Here is a 26892-nt window from a genome sequence, read left to right as displayed (position 1 = left end):
CTTGATGCTTTGGTATCTGCTATTTTTGTATATTATATTTTGTAGGAATCACAAAAGAGCCAAGTTTTATCTCCAAAAGAAGAGTCCCTCACCATGACCCACAGATTTCAAAATCTCTTGAGTGGAATAGAGCTACCTCAGAGAACGCTGTGGTTGTATCACCAGAACCCGAAGCCCCCAGAACACCAGAACCACAGGAAGCAGAACAAAAAGAAGATGTTAACCAAGAAAGGGTTCTTGCACTAGACGCCTCCAGGGTTCCCAAGAGAACCAGATCTCACTCTGCAGACTCCAGAGCTGAAGGGGCTTCAGATATTGTGGAAAATAAGGAGGATGTAGTAGCAAATCATGTACCAGTTAATGAAAATGTGGAGCTGGAACATTCTACCAAGCTTCCTTCAGAAAACGTAGATGGTGGGGTAAGTATATTCACTGTATTTCCTTTCAGAAGCGTAGAATTCTTTGTAAATTTCATCATCATTTCAGTAATATTACATTTTGTGCTTAAATTTTTCCATTATTTGTTTTCTTGTCCAGTGTCTGTAGAAGAGTTGATAAGAGGCTGTTGATTTTAGTTATTATGACTTAGTTCTCTTCTTAATAGTTGCCATTTTGTACTGGTTTTACTAAGATATCCCTTCGTTGGGTGCACAGCCTGCCTCTGGATTTTATTTATCATATATCAGCACCTGAGTCCTAAGGGACAGATCAAGTTGAGACAGAGAAAGGGAGTAGGCCATTACCTCTGGCAGGGATGGTGAGCTGACTTATACCTAGACCCTTTTCAATTTCTTATTGTGTACTAGCAGAAAAAACAGAGTCTCAATTGACAAAATGCAAAAGAAAGGAGAGGTCTGGCTAGATCTCAAAAGATCTTGCAGTTCTGCTCTCTTATGTCCCAGCTGGCCTGCGGCAGGTCCCTGTGAGCACATAAGCAGAGGCTGCAGGGACCTGTGCAGATGCCTCACTGCCTCCCCATTTTTCTCCACTCTACTGCTTCCTCCCCATCTCATGTCCACCGCTGACTGGAACCACGGAGAGGCATTTAGAAGTGTTGGAAAACCAGGGGGCATGGGAATCAAGGAAGGTGACATGTAAGTCTGGTGGGCAGGGGAAGGGGTGTCCCCAAAGCAAGCTGTGGATGAGGTAATGTGCTGTTGTTTCTTAGTAATATATTCAATTATGCATAATTGGTAGGAAGGGACTGAGAAATGTTACCTACACTTGATCTTAGCCAAAAGGCCGAGAAGCGATGAGAGAAATGTTACCTTTTGCTGGGATGCACAGTAATTCCTTGACGGTATTAAGGGAATTTTAAAGAGTTTGACAATTTAAAGGAAGATTAACAATTGAAGAAAGGTTTCTGTATGACGATGTGCATATAGTTAATGATACCGTACTGTACACTTAAAAATTTGTTAAGAGGGTTGATTTTTATGTTCTACGTTTTTTACCACAGTTAAAAAAAAAAAAGTTTGAATAGATATTTTAATGACTTTGAGTGGGACTTTTTTTTTTCCCTAACAGTTGGATAGACTTCTACAGAAAAAAGCTGGACTGACTGTTGTTCCTTCATATAATGTCTTGAGAAATTCTGAATATCAAAGGCAGTTTGTTTGGAAGACCCCTAAAGAAACTGCTTCAGCTTTTGCAGCCAATCAGGTAGTATAATGGATGCAATACATTTTTCTGGAATATCATCTAATCTAGTGTTGCAGATTTACATAGAACTAAGAACTGAAAGAAATTAGATACTTAAGAAGGCCTGAAGGTAGGTTCTAGAAACGTGAAAATGAGAGTTTTGCTAAAATCATCCTATTACTTCTGATTTATAGTAGTAATATTATACTGTCCTAGGCTACTGATGATCATTGTTGCCAGATCCATCACATATACTAAATATGAGACAGGGTAATGAAAACTTGAGGACTGGTAAGTTTTTGCATGCTGTGAATTTTTTTTATTTATTAAAAAATTGTTAAATTGATTTTATTCTGAAATGTTGAATTTTGTTGACTAATATATTGCATGTTTTCTGTCTTCTAAGAAAGGTGTAACTGCTTTGGATATTTATTTTAATAAGTACAAAATAGGTTGAAAGTGATGCAAGATATATAATTTTGTCCTTATATCAAATGAGCAGTGATAGGAATTGTCAGTTTAACTATATTTATAAATTCAAAACCTATAATGGTAACTAAATGTGGTATTAGGTTTCATTGTATCCTCACACAATTTTAGTATTAGACTACCGTTACTAATATATACTCTGTTGTTTTACGACTATAATTCTCCAGACAGTTCTTAGCTCACTTATGTTCTTAACCATACTCCTAGGCTTAGGTAGGAAATACTTCCATTTAGAATATCCCCAGAGGCTTATGACAGCTTAGTCTTTTCTTTCTCACTCACCTGTATACTTTATACACCCATAAGGACCGAGAGGATAATTAGATTCAGCAAGACAATAATAACATGTCATCTTACACTAAGATAGTACCAGTGTTATCCTACAAATTGTAGCAGCTTTAGGCTTACTTACTTGTTACTCAGTTTTTAAAAAACTGAAATTTATATAACGTTTTAGGGACACATAAAATAACATAAATCAATACATACCCTTTATAAACCTAGTGAATAGAATCAGTACTTCTTTTGCTGGCTCGCAAGTGTTCTTGGATAGAAAGTATACCTGCAAAATTACTTACAACCTAAAAATTGTGACTGTTCAATTTTTGTAGAATATCTTACCTTTAAGGTAGAGGTGATTCAAATCAAAGCCCTGTTGACAACTTCTGCATACTTCAGTGAAAGCATTGTGTAGAAATGTTCTTTTTATAGTATCAGAAGTAATAAATCACTAGCAATACCTTCACTACTAGCTTTATTGCTTTCATTAGTGAGGGTTTCAGAGAATTTTTTTTGGAAGCAAATGCTCTTTGTTAGTTGAAAGCATATCAGTTTTCAGGTCTGTGGATTGAAGAGCTCTGTGACAGAAACTTTCAAAGCTTGTTGATAGGGAACTTCTAAAGGAGCTGTTCCGTTCTATTTTATCAGACACCTGTTTTCTGAAAGGATGTCTTATATTAATATGTAAAGGAGTCAGAACAATTTTTGGCAGAAGAGTCCTTGAGGTTATACTGTACTTAAAAAGATACACTGTTTGGTTGTGATCTGTATGAAGGTGTATTATTCAGCATTGTGAAGCAATAATATACCTTATTTGAACTCCATATCTTATCTATTTGCTTTCTTTGTAATCAGTGGTAATATACCATGAAATGGAAACCATATTATGAAATATTAAGGATAAAAGAAAAAACATTTAAAAATAGAAACATGATAATTACCTGTTTTTTCCTTGCTTTAAGCTAAAAATAAGCAAAGGAAAAAACCTGAGCAAATGCATATGTCAGATATTCAAAACGTTAAGAATTTTTTATTGTTGTAGGAGGAAAAAAAATTCATGTCAAGGAGGAAAAAAAGAAAGAAAGACAGAGCTGACAACAGAGTTGCTTTGTAAAGCTAATGTGTATTTTCATATTATTAAAATCTGCCTATTTTACTATTCTCATTACCAAACTAATAGGGGGGTAGGGAACTTGGGGGAGAAAAGATATGGTTCATTATTTCTTTTGGCTTAAGCATTATTTGATTACAATAACTATTATTCAAAACATAGTAATGAGTAGAGAAAGTTGACCTTTGGATTTTCTCTCCAGCTTTACTGAGGTCTATTTGACAAAAATTATATATTTATGATGTACGATGTGAAGTTTTGACGTATGTATTCATTCTGAAATGATTACCACAATCAAGCTAATTAACACATCTATCACCTCACATAGTTACCATTTTTTTGTGTGTGTGGTGAGAACACTTAAGATCTATCCTTTTAGCAAATTTTAAGTACATAATACAGTATTGTTAACTATATTCATGCTGTACTTCAGATCTCCATAACTTATTTATCCTGCATAATTGAAACTTTGTACCCTTTGACCAACATCTCCCCATTTCTCCCACCCCCTGGTCCCTGGCAACCACCATTCTATTCGCTGCTTCTATGAGTTCCTTTAGATTCCACATATAAGTGGGATCATATAATGCAGTATTTGTCTTTCTGTGCCTGGCTCATTTCACTTAGCATATGTTCTCCAGGTTCATCCATGTTGTTGTAGGTGAGAGGATTTTTTTTTTTAAGGCTGAATAATAATACATTTTCTTTATCCATTCATCTGTCCATGGACACTTAGACTGATTCCATATCTTGGCTACTATGAATAATGCTATAATGAACATGGGAGTGTAGGTATCTTTTGAGATACTGATTTCATTTCCCTTGGATATATACCTAGAAGTGGGGTTGCTGGATCTATTTTAAATTTTTTGAGGACCCTCTATACTGCTTTCCATAATGGCCATATCAATTTACATTCCCACCAACAGTGGACAGGGGGGTTCCCTTTTCTCTGCATCCTTGCCAACACTTGTTACCATTTGTATTTTTGATAATAGCCATTCTAACATGTGAGGTGAAATCTCACTGATGTTGATTTATTCCTTGATGATTAGTGATGTTGAGCACCTGTTCATGTACCCGTTGGCCGTTTGTATGTCTTCTTTGGAAAAAAGTTCCTTTGCCCATTTATTATCAGATGGCTTTTTTTTTTCTATTGAGTTTTATGAGTTCTTTATTATTTTGAATATTAACTCTTTATTAGATATATGATTTGCAAATATTGTGTCTTGGTTTGATGTAGTCCCACTTGTTTATTTTTGCTTTGGTTGCCTTTGTTTTTGGTATCAAATCCAAAAAACCATCATCAAGACCCATGTCAAGGAGCTTAGCTTATGTTTTCTTCTAGAAGTTTTATGGTTTCAGGGCTTACGTTCAAGTCTTTAATCCATTTTGAGTTAATTTTTATGTATGGCACAAGACAGTGGTCCATTTTCATTCTTTTGTGTGTAGTTGTCCAATTTTCTCAACACCATTTATTGAAGAGACCCTTTCGCCACTGTATGTTCTTGGCTCCTTTGTCATAAGTTAATTGACCATATACCCGTGAGCTTATTTCTGGACTCCTTATTCTGTTCCACTGATCTATATGTCTGTTTTTATGCCTCTTTGCCCATGTTTTAATTGGGTTGTTTTCTTGCTATTGAGTTGAGTTCCTTAAATATTTTAAATATTGACCCCTTATGAGATGAATGCAGATATTTTCTCCCACTCAGTATGTTGTCTCTTCACTCTGTTGATTGTTTTCTGTACAGAAGTTTTTTTAGTTTGATGCAATCCCATTTGTCTATTTTTGCTTTTGTTGCAATGGATGTTAATTAGATATGTGAAATGAAATTACAATCGTATATAATTTTCCCTTTCTTGTATCCTATGATTCAACTTTATACGTGAAATTTTTTAAGCAATTGAAGAAGTTCTATATATTTAACAAAAAACTAAACTAAAGTAATTTTTTTTTAAGGTTTTCCACAATAAAAGCAAATTTGTTCCACAATTCAAAGGTAACTCAGTCATCCATGAAACTGAATACAAAAGAAATTTTAAGGGTTTATCTCCAGTGAAAGAACCAAAACGAAGAAATCATTTGAAGGAGAACGGAAATTTTGAAACAGTATCTCCTGAAAAGAAGGTATTTGTCAGTTCTTTAAACAAAATAAAATCCTCATGATTTGAAACTCTCCACATTTTCTTTTACTTACCACCATTTGGAACTTTACAAATTTCTTTTTACTTAATCACCATTTGAGATTTTGTTTTTAGCTAGTTCACTAATTTGTTTATTTATTCACTAAATGTCAAATGTTCATCAAGCACCTGGTAGAAACCAGGCACCAGGTAGGTACTGAGAATACAATGATAACTACACTAAGCCCTAAGCAGTTCTTGGGTCAGTGGGGAGACAGATCTAAATAATTAAGTATAATACAGTGCAGCGAATGCTTAGCAACACAGCAGGTAAGTCTGCTATGTCTAATGTCAAATGATTGTCCTTATAGTAATGTGAGCCCCAGGGGTTACAGTGGTGATAGAAACACATACTTTAAATTAAATAGTGGAAATCACATAGAAACACACATACACGCATGTATTTTAAACCATAGCTTTAGTATGCCAAATTATAGCAGGTATAATTCACACGATTTACCTTGGTATATACAAACACCTACTTCTCTGTGTGAAATTACAGCTGTTTCAGTTACAGCATCAGGTTAAAATTATTGTAAATTATAGGTAAATCAGGGGTAAGTCCTATTTTTTGATCTCCTGGAATGTCATACCTGAAATGTTATGGGTTCTAAGAATAAAAATTATATGACTAAAAGTAAAATGATTTATATATATATAAATATACATATATAAAAATCATATATGTATATATATAAGTCATACATATATATTATATATGATGTATATGTTTAATAATATATATACTTTTTGGACCTATGATGTTCTTGAAAAAAAAAAGAATTGTTATTCAGTAAAGCTGTGTGCTAACTTACAGTAATTAAATGGAAGGTCCCAATGAGTAACAATTCAATGTAAACTTAGAATATCAAGGGAAAATGTAAGACCAGTGTTCAATAGGTCGTTAACATAAAGTTTATTTATTTAGATGTTTGTTAATTAAAATTTTTTCCTAGCCAAGTATCTAAAATTTTTATTGTTAGAAAATGAAACCATATCCTGAGCTATATACTTAAAGAAACTAACCAGATACACTAGTTTCAAAACTTGCTTGTTGATTTTTTATGAATTCTATGTTATCTTTAGTAGTTAAATCTTACTTTTAAAAACAGAATTGTAATTCAGTATCCAGTTATACTTTATAACATCTTTGTTTTCACTTTAATGTATAACATAAATTGAGCATAAAAAGTTTAAATTATTTTCATTTTAGTATAATAAAACAGATGATCCTTTAAAATTAGAAGCAGAGATGGAATCAAAAGACTCAAACCCGCCTAAAAAGAAACTTACTCCTTGGAGACATCAAAGGCTTGGGTATGTATTTTGTAAGAATAATATCATGGTATTTAGATGATCAACATGGTGAAATATTTATTCTCATTTCATTTCTGTTAGGAAGGTGAATTCTGAATATAGAGCAAAATTTCTGAGCCCAGCCCAGTATTTATATAAAGCTGGGACTTGGACACGTGTGAAGGAAAACATACCAAATCAGGTGAGTATATAAGCTCAAGAAGCCCACATGTTCTTTGGCACTATGTCAGTTTAATTTCGCAATAGTTTCACCTAGTAATAGAGACGACAATATGAAAATGTATGATGCGGTAATAGCACTAAAAGTATCAGGGACTTAAATTGTATGTATGAGGATATAGTTTATCAGTGTGTTTACTTTTTTTTTAAATACTAGCTTAAAGATTAGTATTATTATAAGGTCTTTAAAGTTAAAAATGTTTTTAAAATCAAATATTTATGTTAATGAAGTCAGTTTATAGAATTGTAGCATTATAGATTTGATTATTTTATAACCTTCAGACCTCTACTCTCTCAATTCAACATTGATTAATTTTTCAAGATTAGTTTATCTGACTGACGTGCCCTGTTAGCATGTACTAATAGTGCAGTCTGCAAGCACAAGGAAGGAGTGGCTTGTGCTGATAGAGGTTTGAGTTCTAGTGTTGGGATACCCTGACATATGGGAGAAATTCTGAGGATCCTAAAGAAAGGTTGGAAGAAAAGGGTAATTCTAGAATTGGTGAGTGCTAGTTTAGTACTAGCTTCTTATAGCCAAAGGATAAATGGTGGAGCTTTTTTGGTTATTGTGTAGTTAGCATCTTTTAAACTACATCTTGATGGTTTGCTCCCCTTTTTGTGTGAATAGGCTAAATGAGAACATTTTGGATTAGACATTATAAAGAGAGGGATAATTTGGATGGGGAATGAATCTTATTTAGCTCTGTACTTTGAACCATGGCTAACAGTTATGTGTAATGAGCCTCTGGCACTTTGAGCTCTGGCACTTTGAGCTTCTGGCTCTTGGCTCTGGCAGCTCCCAGACCTATGTCCTGGTGATGATATTGGGTTGGCCAAAAAGTTCGTTCAGGTTTTTCCATACGATGTTACAGAAAACTTTTTGGCCGAACCAAATATTACTGGGGGCAAAATTTCTATACTCAGCCTGGTGAAATCAAGTTAAAAATGAGAGCATTGAAAGCAGCCATGACAGAAGAAAGGAATTGAGTCAGTTTTGAATTCTTGAGCAGTTTCTGACCATGCCAGACCTTGGTGAGGATCTCTGTGCCTGAGGAGTCTGATGGGGAATGAGGGAAAACCCCAGGCAAAGGCAGGAACAGAGTGTGGCCATAGAGGGCGTGTGTGGCCAGTTGCTAGGTGTCAGCCACTGCCCTTTCGTGTTCGGGTACTTCACTAGGTTGGGTTCATGAGAAGCTCCTTGTTTTGGAAAGATTATCCCTTAGTCTGAAACTTCTTTGAACTAAGATGTGTTGGTATTTAGGCCTCAGATCTAAACATTTAATGGACTCAGAGGACTTATGTCTGGAGTCGTGATAATGTGACAGTCCTTATCAGAGGACTGTTATGTCTGGAGTCGTGATAATGTGACAGTCCTTATCCTGCCCTTGTGGAAGAGAACATTTTTGTTTTTGTTGTTAATTTAAGATCGGTCTTTAAGATTTCCTATTATAATATCTTGGTAATGTGACTTTTCTGAAGGTTTGTTTTATTAATTGCTATTGGTGGTTGAAAATGTTTAAATTAGTAGAATAGTTTGCCTTAACTTCATGGTCAAAATCATTCAAAAAAACAAATTGGAGTTAGAAAAGAATAAGAATTTTTAGTTATGAGGTTAGCAATCACTGATAGTGATAATAGTTTTAGTCGATCAGGTCATAGACATTTAATATGGGCCATATTTTCTTATATCTTACATTTTTTTCCCTGGAAGATACTTACTGTATGTGGCTGATTTTGAGGTACCTACATATAAGGTACTCCCTCATTTTCCTACTCCTAACATTTCATGGAATATTATTCACACTCGTCAAATGCATTTGGACATCAGCGACTTTTTTATCATTAGAATATTAACGCACTTTGAATCATGTTACAGTTTTCTAGTCCATGTATCATCTTCATTTCCCTCTTTCTTCTTTGAGATATTGTACTTTTTTAATCTATTTATAGTCTAGTCACTAGATATTTTATCCTGTGTCCCAAGTTCCTATTCACATAACATTAGGGTAGTTGGTTTTATTTGTCCAGTGGTTGTATATTTGTTATCTCTATACTATAACCAGTGGCTCTATTCCTCTTTAAAATGCTCGCTTGAAGGCTGTTTTTTAATAATAATCAGCAACTGCAACTGTTAAGTCCAATCCTCAGAATAACTACTGGATCTGTGTTAAATGTCTTTTTTTCCTGATTGTTTGGTAGTCTTCTAATCCTCCCAACTGCAGTGGTTGAGATAATTTTTTTCTAATGTGTCTTCCAGAAATAGGACTTTGTTTCAAGATGAAGTGCCACATTGAGAGATTCTGTAATTTGACAGACATTGTAAGGACTTTTAGGTATAAGATGACTCTTCATTTTCAGGGGATGATTTTGAGAAAAAGGAATATTTTATTCCCCAGTTTTCTGAGTTTGAATTTTTCACATATAAATTTTAAACAATTCAGTTGAATTCCTAATTTGGGAAAAGAAATCCAGAAAGGAAAACGTTCTACTTATAGCATTTAATATTATGTAACCTGATGGTGTTACTTGACCGGAAAAGGGGTGTGTGTGTGGCTTTAACTGAGTTAGGCATGGTTTATTCGTATCCTTTTTAGTGGTTCCTTTTTTTGGCTGTAGGGATTGTTTTTAATACTGAGTTCACACCGTTGATTTTTTTTCTCTTTCTAGTAGAACACCTTACTTTGGAAATATCAGCGTCCTATTTTTTCATCTTAGTTTAGGATTACAGAAGTTTAAAATCATGTATTTGTATAATATAACATTAGTACTAAGATTATTAACAAAGATTGCTAATAAAGTCAATTTAAAACATTGAGTTTTGAATGTCAGTAACAACAGAACTGAATAAAGTTTTACAGAATTTCTGTATCTCCCCTCCCTTCTTTAAAAAAAATTGATGTCAGATAAAACTGGGTCACTGTGTACATGGAGAGGATGTTCGTCCATCCTCTCATTCATCAATCAGTGAGGTCCTCCCGCATGGATAGAATGCAGCCTTCTCTGCAGCTCCTTCCCGCTCCACCCTACACACAGTGCAGGACTGGTAGGACCCCCTTTTGAAACCACTCCTTCAGTTTATATCTCATTTGTTTATTATGGCATAGATCTTACCAATATTATGATAATGATTTATCATATAGGAGGAGGTCGGCCTGCTCTACCAGATTGCGAGCACATTGAGTGCAGGAACTTTCTTGCTTATCTTTGCTACCAGCCGTCTAGGTTAGGCCTAGCGCTTAGTCCATACTCAGGACAGGTTGTGGAATCAGTGTTGAAAGGCTACATTCTCCCTCACCTCAAGGAGTTCATAGGTTAATGGGGAAGAATGGCACAAGCAATAATTCCAGAAGAATGAAATAAGTACTAGTGGGGATATGCACCAAGGGCTTTGAGAACCCAGAGGGGAGGAAGTGATCCTAAGGCATGAAGATTTTATCATGTAGGTGATGGAGTGACCATGACACATTTGAAGCATGGGGGTACTTATTAGAAATAAAATCTGGATTATATCAAGGCACTTTATTACAAGGTTCCCATGCATTCAGAATACACTGGTTAAGAGTTCAACAGACTCAATACCTATTAAATGCAAAAACCATTATTAGTAATTTTCTTTAAAGTATAAGAGTTGAAAAAAATGATAAATGAACATGACTTAATTTTTTTAACAGTGAAGAAAACAATATTTTGAATTATCTTTTAGGAATGTTTCAGGTTTGGTTCATTAGAGCAGTAGGAGTCTGGTGGGATTATGTGTTTTCTTTTGCCCTGGCAGGCGCTGTCCTTTGCTTTGTCTGATTCCCTAGAGATGTAGCACTTGCATCCCTCTGCATCAGTAGTATTTCCTTAAGGAGCTGAGGATATGTTTCTCCAGTTGCTTTTGCAATGCCAATTTTCATTATTTGCTTTTTTGCCTTTAAGTGAGAGAAAAGCACTTTTTTTTTTTTTTGGCTTTTATTTTCTTTTTTTAACTTTTTATTTTGTATTGGAGTATAGTTGATTAACAATGTTGTGATAATTTCAGGTGTACAGCAAAGTGATTCAGTTATACATACACATGTATCTATTCTTTTCCCATTTAGGTTGTTACATAATATGAGAAAAGCGATTTTAGCAGACAGTATCCAGGTATCCTTTTAAGGCTAATATTTGTATTTATGATAGGAAAAAAATTATACAGTTTTTTGAGAATAAATTATTTTAAGCAGATTATTCAAAACTATTTTAAGCTGCAACTTAATTTTTTTACATTGTGGAATTGTATTCAGGGAAGCCAGAAGGTGGCAGCATGATGTATAAAATGAAAGGGTTTCAATGAGTATAAAAGACTCCTTTTCATGTGAAAATATGTTATTTGCATATTAGGGAATTCAAGTCACCTTATATTAATAGTTCATCAGAACTTTTTTTGGTATCCTGTTGCTTTGTCGAATATATTACAGTTATTATTTTGTGGGATATCCTTTTAAATTATGTATTTAATACTGGTTTTGCTGATTACAAGGGAATGTTGAGGAATTTGGAGGGGAAAGCCTCATGACTCTCTCAGTGGAGCTTCTGTAGTAGTAGCAGCAGGTGTATATAAGCCTAGAAGTAAAGACTGGGGCTAGGGGTTTCTGGCATGTCAGTACTCTTCCAGAGGTGGGGAAATAGTAATTAGGTTACCTTGTTGCAGACAGCATTCCACCCATGCAAGAATGTGGTTGATTTTCAAGGCAATGTTAAAGTGTCTTGGTTACTGAAAATACTAAAAAAAAAATTGATTGACAAGTTTGGTATATATCTAGAAGGAAAAATAATAAGGTATTTCAGTGATTCCCATTAATATTCAATTATGGCATTAACCTGTCATTAAGTATGTTTCTGTATTCCTCCCCTAGGGTTCTCTAAATGCCATGTGGTATGCGGAGGTTGGTTGCTTTTGAGTTTTTAAATCTGTAATAATGCATAGAGTACTTGTGTAATTTCAGTTGAAGTAAGAAGTAGGTGTCAATATTTTTCTTAGCTGCTGCAAATTTCTCCCTGCCTGCTGGCCTGAAGTAAAATAACTGCATTGTGCATCAGCTTGACTGTTTTAATTTCTGCTTAAAAATGCACATAGTCTGATGAATGTATGTGGCTACTTTTGCCTTTCTTTCTCCTTGGTCTCTGGCTGTATTTGTACAATGTCTTGGATATGCTACCTGGTGATATTTGCAAAGGAGCATTTACAGTGATACATGATGTCTCAACTCTCCTGCATAGGTTAAAGAACTCCGAGAGAAGGCTGAGTTTTATAGGAAACGAGTTCAGGGAACTCATTTTTCTCGGGACCATCTGAATCAGATTCTGTCTGAAAACAACCACTGTTGGGATGTCTCCTCGACCACGAGCTCAGAAGGAACCATTAGTACCAACATTAGAGCACTAGATCTTGCTGGGTGAGATGTTATTTGTGGATGGTGGAAAAGTATGTTATAGATTATGTAGATCATGGAATTACATAGGAAAATGATATGAAGACTCAAAAGTTGTCTAGTCAAATGGAAATATACTAGCCACTTATAACATTTCATTATTTTTAGTTTATTCTCTATGAAAAGTAAAGCTATACATACTTGCTTTACACACTTGGGTAGAAATAATACATAATTTAAATCTGGAAGATTGGAGTTTATAATATTCCTTCTTAGCAATTAAGAGTAGACTAGAGATGACTATACAGTAGACGTAAAAAACTTTAAAAAGTAAAACAAAAAGAAAAAGGTAACAATAATAAAAACTTAGAGAATATTATCTATTAGTACATTTCCATTATCATTCATTAATGGATTTTTGTGGTTAATATGGAACTTCCACCCTGATTCTACGGAAGAATTCTCTGCTATTTTGGGTTTTAAAGTGAACACAATTAAACTGTTTCTAAGAGGAATAGCACATCGATTTGTAGCAAATAAAATAGTTTTTGGTTTTTATAGTGTATTAGTATAGCCATACATACCAGATTAACTCTAAATTCTAATTATGTGACATCTGATTTTAAAAGTTCATCACAGAATCTGTTCTTTAACAATGACTTGAAAAGATTAATATATCTAAAATATAAAATTTGAATCAGCTTATTTGATCCATAAATACACATGAGTTTGTGCACAAACCCTAACTGAGTAACTGAACAAGTTAGGCCATGTGAGGGGGTCCTAGTTTATGTATGCAGAAGCCACTCGAGAGATACATGTGAGTTTTATCAGCAGTGGTGCAGGCATGTATGTGTGATGGGAGGAGTAAAAGGAGATAAATATAATTTATTTTGGAATATTTTAATAGATTATAACTTTAACTTCTATTGTAAAATGAACTCTTAATTCGATTTTTTTCTTCAGTATCTGGGCAAGGCAATATCAGTGGGAAACAGAGTTGTGAACCATGGAAGGCAATGATGGACTTATTAAAATAAGTATCAATTAGAAACCTCAAACTACTCAATTTAAAATAAAACTTATTTTTGTTATGCAGAGATCCTACAAGCCATAAGACTTTGCAGAAATGTCCTTCTACAAAACTAGAAGAAAAAAGACCTATCTTGGAAGAACAGCCCCAGAAAACTACCACAGAGAAATTGGGTGTGTCAGATGCTCCCATACCTGTTAGAAGGCGTCTGGCTTGGGATGCAGAGAACACCACTGAAGACACACAGAAACAGCCAAGAGAGGAGGAGGAAGAGGAGGAAAGGGACAAGCAGGTTAATGTGGGAGAACTAGAGAAGTTGGAAGTACAGGAAAAATCTAAAGCAGACAAGATAAAAGAAGGGTGAGCGTTTTAAATTAATCAGTATATAGACGCATTATTGTTCACAGTTAATATGCATTTCGTTTTGTCACTAATTAATTATAGTGGTTTACACTTTTGGTTTTATGACTAATAAAGAGCAGATTTTACTTTAATGTCATGAAATAGGCATTTCTTTATGGTTTATATAATTTGATTCACTCAGGTATTTGAGTCACCATTACTTGGTAATTGAACACTTGAACATTGAGCTACTTGGGGAGGAAGTAGTTAGGGTTATTTTCATTTATATCCTGCTAATTATGATTTGCTAGATATCTCTGGAAGTATGACTTTATGACTTAAAGAAAATAACTGATATTCTTTACTATTAGATGGTTATACTACCAAAAAGAAAGAAAAGATGTTTTGTAATATTAAAATAAGTGATTTCCTACCAAATGTAAAATAGATAGCTAGTGGGAAGCAGCTGCATAGCACAGGGAGATCAGCTCGTTGCTTTGTGTCCACCTAGAGGGGTGGGATAGGGAGGGTGGGAGGGAGACTCAAGAGGGAAGAGAGATGGGGATATATGTATATGTATAGCTGATTCACTTTGTTATAAAGCAGAAACTAACACACCATTGTAAAGCAATTATACTCCAATAAAGATGTTAAAAAAATTTTTTTTTTAAATAAAATAAGTGATTTCTGCAAATAGCTAATTTCCATTGATTTATATGCAGATTGCTTTGGGGAGTGGTTCTCTACCATTGGTTATGGTATTTTTTTGTCCATAGTCCAACGCCCTTATTCATTCATGAGTTTTGCAGCTAATATGGAACTTAGGTTCTGATTTAATGGAAGAATTCTCTGGTGTGTTGCTGACTTGCAGTGATCTCACCTCTCTTCCAATATTCAGTTACTCTTAACTGTGTGTAGATCTGTTTATTTTTTTCAGAAACAAAATGCCCTTCTCTTATAGGTTTATAGTTTAATTGTATAATGATGGCAAAGTATTTTTTTATTATATTTTCTGGAGGACATGCTTCATAATTGTTTTAATTTGTAGGTCGGAATCGTCTTCTGTGTCCTCAGGAAAAGGAGGCAGGCTTCCTACTCCAAAGCTAAGAGAACTTGGTGGAATCCAGAGGACTCATCACGATCTTACCACTCCAGCTGTCGGTAACAGGCAAACACTGTGCAGTTCTTATTTCACCTGCTTTCTCTACATGATAATTCAGTTTAATCAAAATATAGCATCTTTTGCATTTTTCCAGGTGGTGCTGTTTTAGTGTCTCCATCTAAAGTGAAGCCTTCAGTTGCAGAACAGAGAAAAAGAATGTCCTCTCAGAATGGCTTAGAAACTTTGAAGAATGATTTTAGGAAGGTAAATATTTATATTTTGGAGAAAAACATCTCTTCAGGAAGTGATTATTTTAGTCACATGCAATAAGTGAATGAGAAGTTCAGATTTTAGAAAATTCTGCCTATCATATATGGAGATGATGCTCTTAACTTACTTTCAGAAGGCAAAGGCATTGAATTGTTTTTTTGGGTAGTGGCACTGTATTTCTGCTATACTTTCAATTTTTGTCAGTAGTGACAACAGGAAGAGAGAGAAGAAAAACAATACTATTGATTGAGCATCTTCTGTGGCAGTTTTGTTCCAGCTATGTTCCAGGTGCTGATTTAACACTAGAGATGTAGCAGTGAAAGGAGCAGGTAAAAATCCTGGCCCTCACTGAACTTACATTCTAGTGGAGGAGAGAGACAATAAACAGGATAACTAGGTAAAATACATAGTATTTTAGATAGTGATAAGAACTAAGGAGAAAAATAAAGCAGGGGAAGTGAGTGGGAAGTGGCCAGGGAAGTTCTCACTGAGAGGGTAACATTTGAGCAGAATCTGAAGCAGGTGAAGGACTGACCCATATGCATATCTAGGAAGGCATTCCAGGCAAAAAGAATAGCAAGTGCAAAGTCCTCCAGGTGAGAAGGTACCTGATTCTTTGAGGAACAGGCAGGAGTGGAGCTGAGAGCAAGAAAGGGAGAATAGGATGGGCAGTGAGGGCAGAGGCATAACATAATGAGGAACTAAATTGTGTAAGGCCTTATAGGTCATAGCAAAGACTTTGAATTTTATTCTGAATGAAATGGAAAGCCTTTAGAGGGGCAGAGGAGTGATATGATTTGACTTGGGTTTTTCCAAGGTCACTCTGTCAACTGTATTGGGAATAGACAGTAGGGGTGCAAGAGCAAGGGCTTGAAACTGGTTAGTCAATTACAATATCCAGGCAAGAGGTGATGGTCATTTGGATCATAGCAGTAGCTGTACCAGGAGCTAGATTTGGTTATTTTCCATTGTCTACCCCTTGGTTGCTGGTAGGCAGAAGAGTCATTAAACTCACTGTACACAGTCATTTTTTTCCTTTGTTTTCTTACAGAAACTACTATTATAATAACGTTAAATCTGTAAGTCATTCAGTTTGCAATGAATTATCGCTGTCATTCAGTTGCCGTTGGTTAATATCATTCTGTATCTCTTTTTTTTACCATAGGAATTAGGAAGACTATATTATATTATCCAGAAATATTTTCATTGTTAACTTTTAATGACATACCTTGAATTGTGGGAGTGTTGTGGGGCAGCAGCAATTTGGGGAACTTCTGTGGGGATGATCATAATAGCTAGCATTTACTGAGCACTTACTATGTTCTAGGCTCTGTGCTAAGTACTTTACATGTGTTAATTTGTTCAGTCTTCATAATGGTGGAGTAGGATTTGTCCCCAGGCAGTCTGTTCTCAGAGCCCACATTTTTAACCCCTAAACAACACTGTCTCACAAGACTTGAGAGTAGAATTCTCATGATATTAGTTTGATAGCCAAATACCATCTATACATTTTAAAAATGATATTAAAAACCCGAGTGTATGTTAGCTCACTTCATTCATTCAGCAGATGTTTCGTATCCATTTACTTAACATGCTAGATGCTGTGGTTGTGATAATGAGCAAAAATAGACATGGTACATGATTTTGTTGAACCTACAGTCTTGTGAGAATCACACCCCCAAAAAAGTAAAATTAAAACTAATAATAGTTTCAAAGAAGTATATAGTGCTGTTCTGAAAGGAATTGACCTAGTCATGGAGATCAGGAAGCTTCTTGAAAGTCAAGGATGCTTCTTTGAAGAAGTCATAATTGAGTTGAGATAAAGAGGAAGAAGAAGAGTTAACCAGGTAAAAAGGGAGGGGAGGAGAAGCATAGCATATGCCATAGTCCCATGGAGAGAAAGGGCATAGAGTTTTTTTGTTTTTAATTTTTTTTTTTGATATGGACCATTTTTTTTTTAAAGTCTTTATTGAGTTTGTTACAATATTGCTTCTGTTTTATATTTTGTTTTTTTGGCCACGAGGCATGTGGGATCTTAGCTCCCTGACCAGGGATCGAACCTGCACCCCCCACATTGGAAGGTGAAGTCTTAACCACTGGACCGCCAGGGAAGTCCCATGGACATAGAGTTTTAAGAAACAAAGACCAGTACAGTGTGTGGCAGGGAGACAGCAATATTGAGAATTTCTTTCATCTCAAGTAAAATGGAAAATGACTGAAATATTTTAAATATGGGAGTGTTGTGATTGATTTATGTTTTGCAAGGTCTCTCTAGCTGCCGTGGAAGGCAAGAGTGGACTGTGGCTACCTTTGAGAGCCCATTGCAGTAGTCCAGATAGGAGCTGTGATAGCTTGGACTAAAGAGGGTGGGCATAGACGTGAGTGAAACTGAAGAATTGTGTAAGGGGAACAATGTCAAGGTCTGGAGCTGGGTTGGATAATGACTTCTAGGTTTCTGACTTGCCCAGCAGGATTGCTGGAGAGTGCCATGCACTGAGTAAGAGAACTCTGCATGAAAGCCATCTTTGGAGGGGAATATCAGGAGTTTCATTTTCATTCGCTCAGTTCAGAATTTACTGTGCTCTTACTATGTACCAAACACTGTTCTGGGATCTGTGGATTCATTGGTAATCAAGATAAAATTCCTGCGATCGTGGAACTTACATTTTCATTGGGAGAAGTAGACAAATGATTTTTTTAAAAAGAATTTCAGATAGTAGTAAGTGCTATCAATTAAATAAAACTGCAAATGACCTCCAAGGGGTGGGTGAGACTGCTTTAGTTTGGGTCATCAGGACAGGCACCTCTGAGGAGGTGACATTTTAGCAAGACCTGGCTGATGAGGGAGGTGCCCATGCAGAGATCTGGGCCAGAGATTGTTTTCCAGGTAGAAGGAACAGCAAGTGCAGGTGAACAACAGTGAGCGTTCCATCGAGAGTGAAAAGGCCTGTGTGACTGGAGCCTGGAGAAAGCAGAGGAGAGGGTGGGGAATGAGGGTGGAAAGGGAGTGGGCAAGGGAGCTGGGTAAGGAGTGGGATGTTATTCTAATGGCACTGGGAAGCTCTTGGAGAATTTTAAGCAGTAAAGCAAATATAGATCTCTGATACACTTTATAACTAAAATCACTCTGGCTACTCAGTGGAGAATGGGCTATACTGGGGGAGAGTAGAAGCAGTGAGGCCAATAAGGAGGCTTTTAGGTTCAAGAACAGATCATGAAGTCAGTTAAATTAAACCTGGGAACCCCATGTATTACAAATATTCTACAGATTTAATTCAGGTTTTAACAATAATGAAACCAATTTGACAGAAATTCCAAATTCTGCATATATGTGTACAAAAAGAAAAAACCAAAAGAACAATTTTCATAAGAGATCTTTGTAATTAAAAAGGGAAGCAAGTGGAAAATTTGTGATTTTATCTTAGATCTTGATTTTAAAATATTTGGTTTTTTGGATGAGACCCCAGGCTATCTCCCCTTTGAAGCAATAAGCCCTCTAATTGCAGAAAATGATGCCTAAGGTCGGAAAGCAATGTTTTGAACATTACATTGATAAACTCAAAAGTTAATAACTAAAGGCAACAATTACAAGGAATGATCAGGAAAGTTTGGAGCTATATTTGATTTTACTTGTTTACATTCTCCTAAAAGGTAAAATTATACAGGGACTTTTCCATTCATGATATTTTATCATTGTGGAAAAATGGAAAATACTGACCAAACCAAAAAAGAAGGTAATTCATACCTACTGTTCGGAAACATCCGTTGTTGAATTTAAGTTTAGCTATATAGTGTATTTGTTTATTATACTGTAGATAAGTTTTCATAATATATTCTTCTCACCTAGCAATGTATTGTGAACATACTTCCATACCAATAATTTATAATCTGATTTTTAATTGTGACATGATGTACGATCTGTAGTTATACTATAGTTATTTTTTAACTAGATGCTTTTGTTGAAATGTATTTTTTAAAACTAGATGCCTATTGTTGTTATTTCTTAGTTTTACTTTATTTTGAAAAAATGCTCTAAAGAAATCCATTCTTTACCTGCATTTTTGTTCATATTGTTGTTACCTATTTTTATGTAAATACCCCTAATTATTAATTGTGTGGCCAAAGAGCCACAGTATTAAGGTTTTTGCTATATTTTGCCAGCTCCCCTGGAAGGTTGTCCTACCAGTAACACTGGATAAGAGTGCCAGTTTTTCTACATCCTTGTCAGCTCAGGGTATTATAGTTTGTTTGTTTGTTTTAATTTATCTTTGTAATTTGGTAAGTGAAAAATTACTACGTCAGTGCTTTTATTTTGAAATTATTTGATTATCAGTGAGGTGTGGAATGTTTGCTATTTGTAATTTGTATGTATATGTATTGCTGATATGTATCCTTTTTCTACCTTTAAATTAGGTTTATCTTACTACTTTTAAAGAAATATTTATGTAACAGTGATAATAATTCATTGTCAGTCCAGTAAGTTGTATATTTTCCCCAAGTTTGTCATTTTTCTTTTATTTTTTTAATATTTACATATTTTTTGTTTTTATTTAGCTAAATATCTTTATCTATATCGGTTGTTAGGCTTATAAAGCCTTCCCCACATGGAGGTTACATAAATTTTCCCCATATTTTTTCCTACTGCTTTTATGGTTATATACTTTTGTGTGTTTAAATGTTTGTTTTGTTTATATATGTACACATGCATATATGTGTTTTGATTTGTTTTTGTCATTTAGAAAGAAAGTCGTGCTATATCCCTCCTGACTTCTCCAGCTGCTGGCCTAAAAACAATTGATCCCTTGCCTTTGAGGGAAGATTCTGAACCCAATGTCCCCAGATTTGCTGAGACAACTCTTCCAGTATCAAAAATTCCAGAAAATCCAACTAACACACCTGGGCAGTCTCCATCTCCACCCTGTGCCCCATCCTACTGGCATCCTTCTCGTCGAATTCAGGGCTCCCTGAGAGATCCAGAATTTCAGCATAATGGTAATTACTTGGATTTTAGTTTTTTGTCTATTAAAATGAAAGTGTTATTCTGATAGATACAAAGGCTCTGAGTATATACTTTATATTAAAAAATTGTGTTATTTAGTTTTTTAGTTAATGTAATAGATTTCTTTAAATAGAAAAAATCTCATCTCCGGAACACTCAGTTGTGCTGTACCCAGGTTCACTTTGGTCTAAGTGTGAGGTGTCTTTCGTGTTCTTTCCCATAAACGTACAGGCAACCCACTAGATGCCATAGCACCTCTTCCCCAGGCGTGACAACCAAAGATGTCTTCATACATTACCAAATGTTGCCTGGATGTAGAATTCAAGGTCATAAAATATTTTCCTTTGGTTTTATTAGGTGTTGCTCTGCTGTTTTCTAACGTCCACTATTATTACTGAGAAGTCTGAAGCTCTTTTTATTTTTGATCTTTTGTATGTGGCTTTTTTTTTTTTCCTGGCAGCTCTTGGCATCTTCTCTTTATACCCAGTGCTCTGAAATTTTATAGTGGGTCCCTTTTCATTCATTTTGCTAGTACTCACTAGACCTTTTCAATCTGAAAAGTCATGTTCCTCAGTTCTGGGAAATTTTCTTAAGTTATTTAGTCAGTAATTTCTTCCCCTCCACTTTCTATTTCTTCCTTCCAGCGCTACTATTTTTCAGATGTTGGATATGTTGAACATGATATTTTCTTATGTTACCTCTCCTATTTTCCATCTCTGTCTTTTTGTTTTAATTTGAAAGGGTCACTAATTTTTATCTTCTACTTGAGTTTTTAAATGATATTTTGCTATATTTTTAATTTCTAAGATTTTTTTAAACACTACATACTCCTTTTATACAGCATCCAGTTCTTATTTCATGGATGGCATGTTTTATCTGTTTGAGGAGATAAATGATATATATAATACCCCTACTTTGAATATGGTTTCCTTGCCCCCAGTTGAATCCGGTATCCTTCAGTCAAAGTAGCTCTGATAAACCTTCTCTAGCAATGAGACCTCCATTCCTCTTTTGGGAGAGTTACCCTGCTGTACAAATTTGAAGAAGGATCTGGCAGACTTCTGTAGAAAGACTTTCAACTAGATTCCTGATTCAGTTTTACCTTCGCTCCAACTCTCAGTGGTACTCAGAACTCCCAAAACCCCAGCCATCAGGGGAGCAAATTGGTTGCTTCTTGGTTTCCCTCCTCTGCTGCCTTAGGATTCAGCTCACTTGGCTATGATGACCACATACTCACTGCCCTTCCATTTGCTTTCCACTTTCCAAAATTTTGTTGCTGTTTTCTTGTTTCCCATTTTCGTTGTCCTGTGGGTTTATATCACTTTGTAGATGTGTGTAGTCCAACTGCCATCTTTAAAGAGAAGCTTACTGTATTTCTTTAAAGTTAGAATAGATGAGTATTATCATTGAAAAGAATCCTAGGAGATTATCCATTGTTTGTTTACATATTTGCTAAGTACATTATGAATTAATGAATGGCCCTTTGGCAGTAATTTCTATTAAAGTTATAAAATTAATAAATTTTCTGACAGCCTACCTTCACTTAGAGTTGACTATAAATAAGATACACTGTTGGGTGGCTTTGAAGGATAATTTCTTCTGGCTTTTTTTTTTTTTAAGTGGGAAAATCAAGGATGAACAATTTCCAGTTACCTCAGCAAGAAGCCTTTAATGATGAAGGTATTTTAATAGTCAAAGAACACAAGATAAAAGTATAATGTTATATTATATAGTAGTTCATAATAGTATGATTTTACATTTGGTTAGCACTTTATAGTTTACAAAGTACTTCCACAGATGTCATTTCATTAGAACCTTGAAACCCTGTGAAGAAGGTGAAATTATCCCCATTTTATAAACGAGTAAACTGGGAAATAAGCCTTGAAGAATATTTTTTAAGGCAAACAGTTGGCAAGAGATTGTGCCTAGCATCACACCTAAGGTCAGTACTCTGTTTTACACCCTGGGTAGCTGGTGGCTCAGGAATTTGGCCTAGCATTATATCCATCATTTTTTTCATATGTCTGTACATTCTTAAAATATATATAATTTGGGAAAATGAATTTTTTTCTTTCGTTTTGACAAATTCATTTGCTTCTAATAGTGGCAGGAGGAATTTTGAATTCTCAATGTTGAACAATTGAAATTACTATTTTAAATTCACCCTAAGAAGTATGAAATTACTAAATCTTTAAATTTCGAATTTGAAAGTAAATTTGAATTAATACTTTATGTATTATAGCTTCACACACATTAAAGGTTTTCTCTTAGCAAGTTTGAGACATTTTTCAGAATTCAGTGAGCTGGAAATCAAGTTGCTATGTTTTGAAATGCCAATATCTGGACACTTTGAATCCAGTTCTGTTTTCTTTTTAATGGAAGAACAGTGTTTACAAATAACTTGATAAGAGATTTGTTTGCTCAGATTGTGGAATTTCACTAATAATGAAGGGTAGCGTATTAAAGTCAGACATTATTTCTACATTAAGTGAAATTATTTTAGAAATGTGATGTGAGTACCATGTTAAGGTATGGCATTTCATTTTTAAAACATTAAAGTTCTTCTGCTCAAACAGCTGTGCTTTTTAAAGTAGGACAAGACAATATGATGATGAACTGTTTCCGAGTAATACTGAAATCACAGGCCAAGTGTTTAGGTAATGACATAGTGGGATTTCAGGAAGGAAACAGATGCTCATTTAACATTAAAATGTTTGATTTCTAAATATGATAAACTTGGAAAATTACTGTGAACTATCCTAAAAATGTTGATATCTTATATTTTAAAAGATTACTGGTTTCTGACAGAGTCAGTATTGACATTACAAATCTTGATGCTTTTAATTTGCTGTTAATGTTTTGAAACATAGTATTTTTATAAGACATTTTTTGCACTGAATATAATTCTTTCGTTGCAGATGAGGACAGATTATCTGAGATTTCTGCTCGCTCTGCGGCTTCTAGTCTCCGGGCTTTTCAAACTCTGGCACGAGCTCAGAGAAGGAAGGAGAATTTCTGGGGCAAAACATAATTAGACATACACCTAGTTAAGTTGCTTTTATCTAGGGGAACCACTGGCATAATTTTTCTTTATTGCTTTACTATGTTAAGACTGCAAGTGTTTGGATTTTTTTCTAACATTTCCTACCTAAAAAGAATTGTTTGATTTTTCAATAGCCAATTCAATTTACTTGGAAAATTTTTAACACAGGTTCATAAAAATTTAACTTTTGAAGAATTCGTTTTGCATCTGTCCCAAAGTACAAAGACATAGAGTATATAGTTCTTCACATGCTCTAACTTGTATTAGGTGTCAGGGGTAGCTGGTAGAATTGTGAATTTCACCTATCCAGAGAATATTCTTAAAAATGAATAAAGTGAAGTAAAAATTAAGATATAAGTGTGAAGTATACATTCCCCCCAAGATTGGCTTTATGTATGTTTACAGTTGTAGATGTCATAAAATGAATTTGTTGTTCCTTTAACTTTTGCTGTGGTGTTTATTTTTATTTTAGTACCTTCTGTATATGGTTACAGTGTTAAAATAATTGTTCTTTAGATTGAAAATACCAGCTTTTGTATATACTTTTCTTATTTATGTAACAAAGTTTGCTGAGAGAATATGTATATTTTTGATCTTTGTGTGTATTCTGTTTGTATAAGGACTTTGGCTTACATTTGAATAATGTCTGAATTTTGAAAAATTATTTGTATAATGGAGAATTATAACTTTGTAGACATTTTGAAATAAAAATTGATCAGGTGTTTCAGTTCTGTTTGTTTCAAGGGTTTCAAAGGTTTGGCTTCTCTAGAAAGTTATTATCTGGAACAAATAATTATTTTTTAAAAACATTCTACTCACAACTTAAACACATCATACTTCTTTTGCAGCTGTCCAAATGCAGCAAAACTGAGTCCACAATATTTTTGCACAAATGTAGGAAAAATGTAGAATTTCCAAGGCAAACTCATTTTTTAAAAATTTAACACAATTTTTTTAAGAACTTTTTAAAAATTTATTTATTTTTGGCTGCGTTGGGTCTTCATTGCTGCACATGGGCTTTGTCTAGTTGCGGTGAGCAGGGGCTACTCTTCGATGCAATGCACGGGCTTCTCATTGCGGTGACCTCTTGTTGCAGGGCACGGGCTCTAGGTGTGCAGGCTTCAGTAGTTGTGGCTGAAGTAGTTATGGGTATGGTTCTCATGAGGCTGAAGTCATTATGGGTATGGCTGAAGTAGTTATGGGTATGGTTCTCATGAGGCTGAGGTCATTATCCCAGTCTCCCCATGACACTTTAGCTTTGCAGTATACTTCTGACTGCCTCTTAAAAGCCCTATTCAGAGGCCCAAGGGAGAGAATAGTGTTGAGGGATCAGTACTATTTCATCATTCTCACTAAAAGAGCAACTCAAAAGACATGCATTTGAGTTGGTGAGTGGTTTTAATTACATGAGAAATGCTCCATGAGATTTGCTGGCATCTAGGAGTTGGAGTTGTTAATTCAATTTTTTATCAATTTTATTAAGACATACTTATGTATAATCTGCAGTTATTAAAAATTTTGCAGCTCAGTGAGTTTGGAAAAAATGTGTACGTCGTGAAACCACCACAACCAAGATACATTACATTTCCATCATGGAAAAAGTTTCCTCATTTCCCTTTGCAGTTCAGCCCATCCCTCCACCCCTGGTCCCCAAGGCAATCACTAATCTGCTTTCTGTCAGTATAAATTAGTTTACAAGAATTTTATTATTTATTTATTTTTGATTGTGTTGGCTCTTCGTTGTTGCGTGGGCTTTCTCTAGTTGCGGAGAGCAGGGGCTACTCTTCATTGCGGTGCACGGGCTTCTCATTGTGGTGGCTTCTCCTGTTGTGGAGCACGGGCTCTAGGCTCGCGAGCTTCAGTAGTTGTGGCACGTGGGCTCAGTAGTTGTGGTTCCCGGGCTCTAGAGCACAGGCTCAGTAGTTGCGGTGCACGGGCTTAGTTGCTCCGCAGCATGTGGGATCTTCCCAGACCAGGGATTGAACCCATGTCCCCTGCATTGGCAGGATTCTTAACCACTGTGCCACCAGGGAAGTCCCACAGAATTTTATGTAAATGGAACTATCTTTTATATATGGCTTTCACTCAGAATGTTTTTGAGAGTCATCTATGTGTTGGGCACATATGTTTCCTTTTAATCCACTCATTCACAGTGGACTTTTGGGTTATTTGCAGTTTCGGATTATAATGAATATTTGATATCTGTGTGCAAATCTTTGTAGACATATGCTTTAATTTCTCTGGAAAATCCTAGGTAATTCCATTTTTAGTCATCTTTAATATAACTTCTACTTTACATATATGGTACACACCCAAATCACTATTATAAACTGGTGGTTTGGTCTTTTTGTCAAAATTGGTATCTCACAAACTAGACAGGGGAGCAAATGTCAGGATCACAATGGCAGTAGCACACCTACTGCCTCTGTTCTTCCTGACCCCCATCTTCACCCCAGATCCTGAGATTCTTATGTGTCCCTGGCTGAGAACCCAGATAAAAATGCACAAACACACATATATGGGAGACTTTGTTCAATTTCATACACGTGTATGGGAAGGCACGTTCATGTCGGATCTCATCTCGATCTCTGTGTGGGAGTCTGAACTCCAAGTTAAGCACTCTTAAAGGATGATTTTGAGGATTAAGGGCAAAGAACATGATAAACATGCTTAGTACCTGGCAGGAAATGTTACCATGAGATTTAAGTATAAATATCCTGGTTTTACAGATGGGAAAACCCTCTTAGGTTAAATGACTGGACCAAGACTTGATAGCTGGTGGAGTAAATCTAGGTCTTTTTCCTTGAAATCTACCCACACTGCCTGCTCTGGAGTGTTTATACTAAAATTGTGAGTCCTACTGTGATTCAGTTCTCTCTGGTTGATTCATTTGGGAGTTAATTTAACTTTGTCATCTTAGAAGATAAACATCTTTATGTCTAGTCGGGAAAAAGAGTATATGGGCAATGAGTTATTGTGCAAATGGACTGAACCAGAATAAAAGTGAGTTAACGTTCAAAACAAGTTTGTTCTCATATAAGTAGTGTTGCAGTTGGCTACTCAGGGAGCTCAAGGATAGATTATGTACCTTTGTTGCAGTTGTAGACACCCCCAAAATATCACAACTTCTGGAAGTTTACCAAAGGAACAAATAATCTAAAATGGTAAGTGATCTTAGAATCATTTACATTTGGTTTGGGAATATGTTTTTGGTCCTTTTCCATGTGGTGGCATTAGTCATGATAGCGTGCTCAGGGCCCAGTCTTTGTCAAACTGCCAGCGTCGCTGTTTCCTAAGATGAGTCAGTGGCACAAAGCCTACTCCAGGCAAAAGAACAGTCTCTGTCGTTGGATGAGCTAGGGTTGTGCCCTGCCTGAGAAACCAGCCTGCCCCTCTAGCCTAACTCATGGATTAAAATCAAGCCAGTGGTATCTTCACTATGGTATCTTCGCTAATGTTGATCC

The 26892-nt window shown here is 35.4% G+C and overlaps 1 protein-coding gene across 2 annotated transcripts in view; it reads left to right on the top strand.

Moving 5' to 3' along the window:
• The window catches only part of MDM1 (Mdm1 nuclear protein), a 28486-nt gene extending 4611 nt beyond the window's left edge, over window positions 1-23875 (top strand). The window contains exons 3-15 of one of the 2 annotated variants that reach the window (XM_059934682.1): window positions 46-419; window positions 1528-1662; window positions 5484-5651; window positions 6921-7024; window positions 7106-7205; window positions 12124-12153; window positions 12488-12663; window positions 13739-14032; window positions 15063-15175; window positions 15271-15380; window positions 20126-20378; window positions 22006-22065; window positions 23304-23875. In XM_059934682.1, coding sequence (XP_059790665.1) covers window positions 46-419; window positions 1528-1662; window positions 5484-5651; window positions 6921-7024; window positions 7106-7205; window positions 12124-12153; window positions 12488-12663; window positions 13739-14032; window positions 15063-15175; window positions 15271-15380; window positions 20126-20378; window positions 22006-22065; window positions 23304-23416 — 2030 coding nt within the window. In that variant the 3' untranslated portion in view covers window positions 23417-23875. The remainder of the gene's footprint in view (window positions 1-45; window positions 420-1527; window positions 1663-5483; window positions 5652-6920; window positions 7025-7105; window positions 7206-12123; window positions 12154-12487; window positions 12664-13738; window positions 14033-15062; window positions 15176-15270; window positions 15381-20125; window positions 20379-22005; window positions 22066-23303) is intronic. The other variant, XM_059934683.1, reaches the window with a different exon arrangement.
• Window positions 23876-26892: the final 3017 nt, after the last annotated feature.

The sequence above is a fragment of the Balaenoptera ricei genome, chromosome 10 (assembly GCF_028023285.1).
Source record: "Balaenoptera ricei isolate mBalRic1 chromosome 10, mBalRic1.hap2, whole genome shotgun sequence".
In the NCBI taxonomy this organism is placed as follows: Eukaryota; Metazoa; Chordata; class Mammalia; order Artiodactyla; family Balaenopteridae; genus Balaenoptera; species Balaenoptera ricei.
Note: the sequence above shows the minus strand (reverse complement) of the source record. Positions and strands in the feature narration are given on the sequence as shown.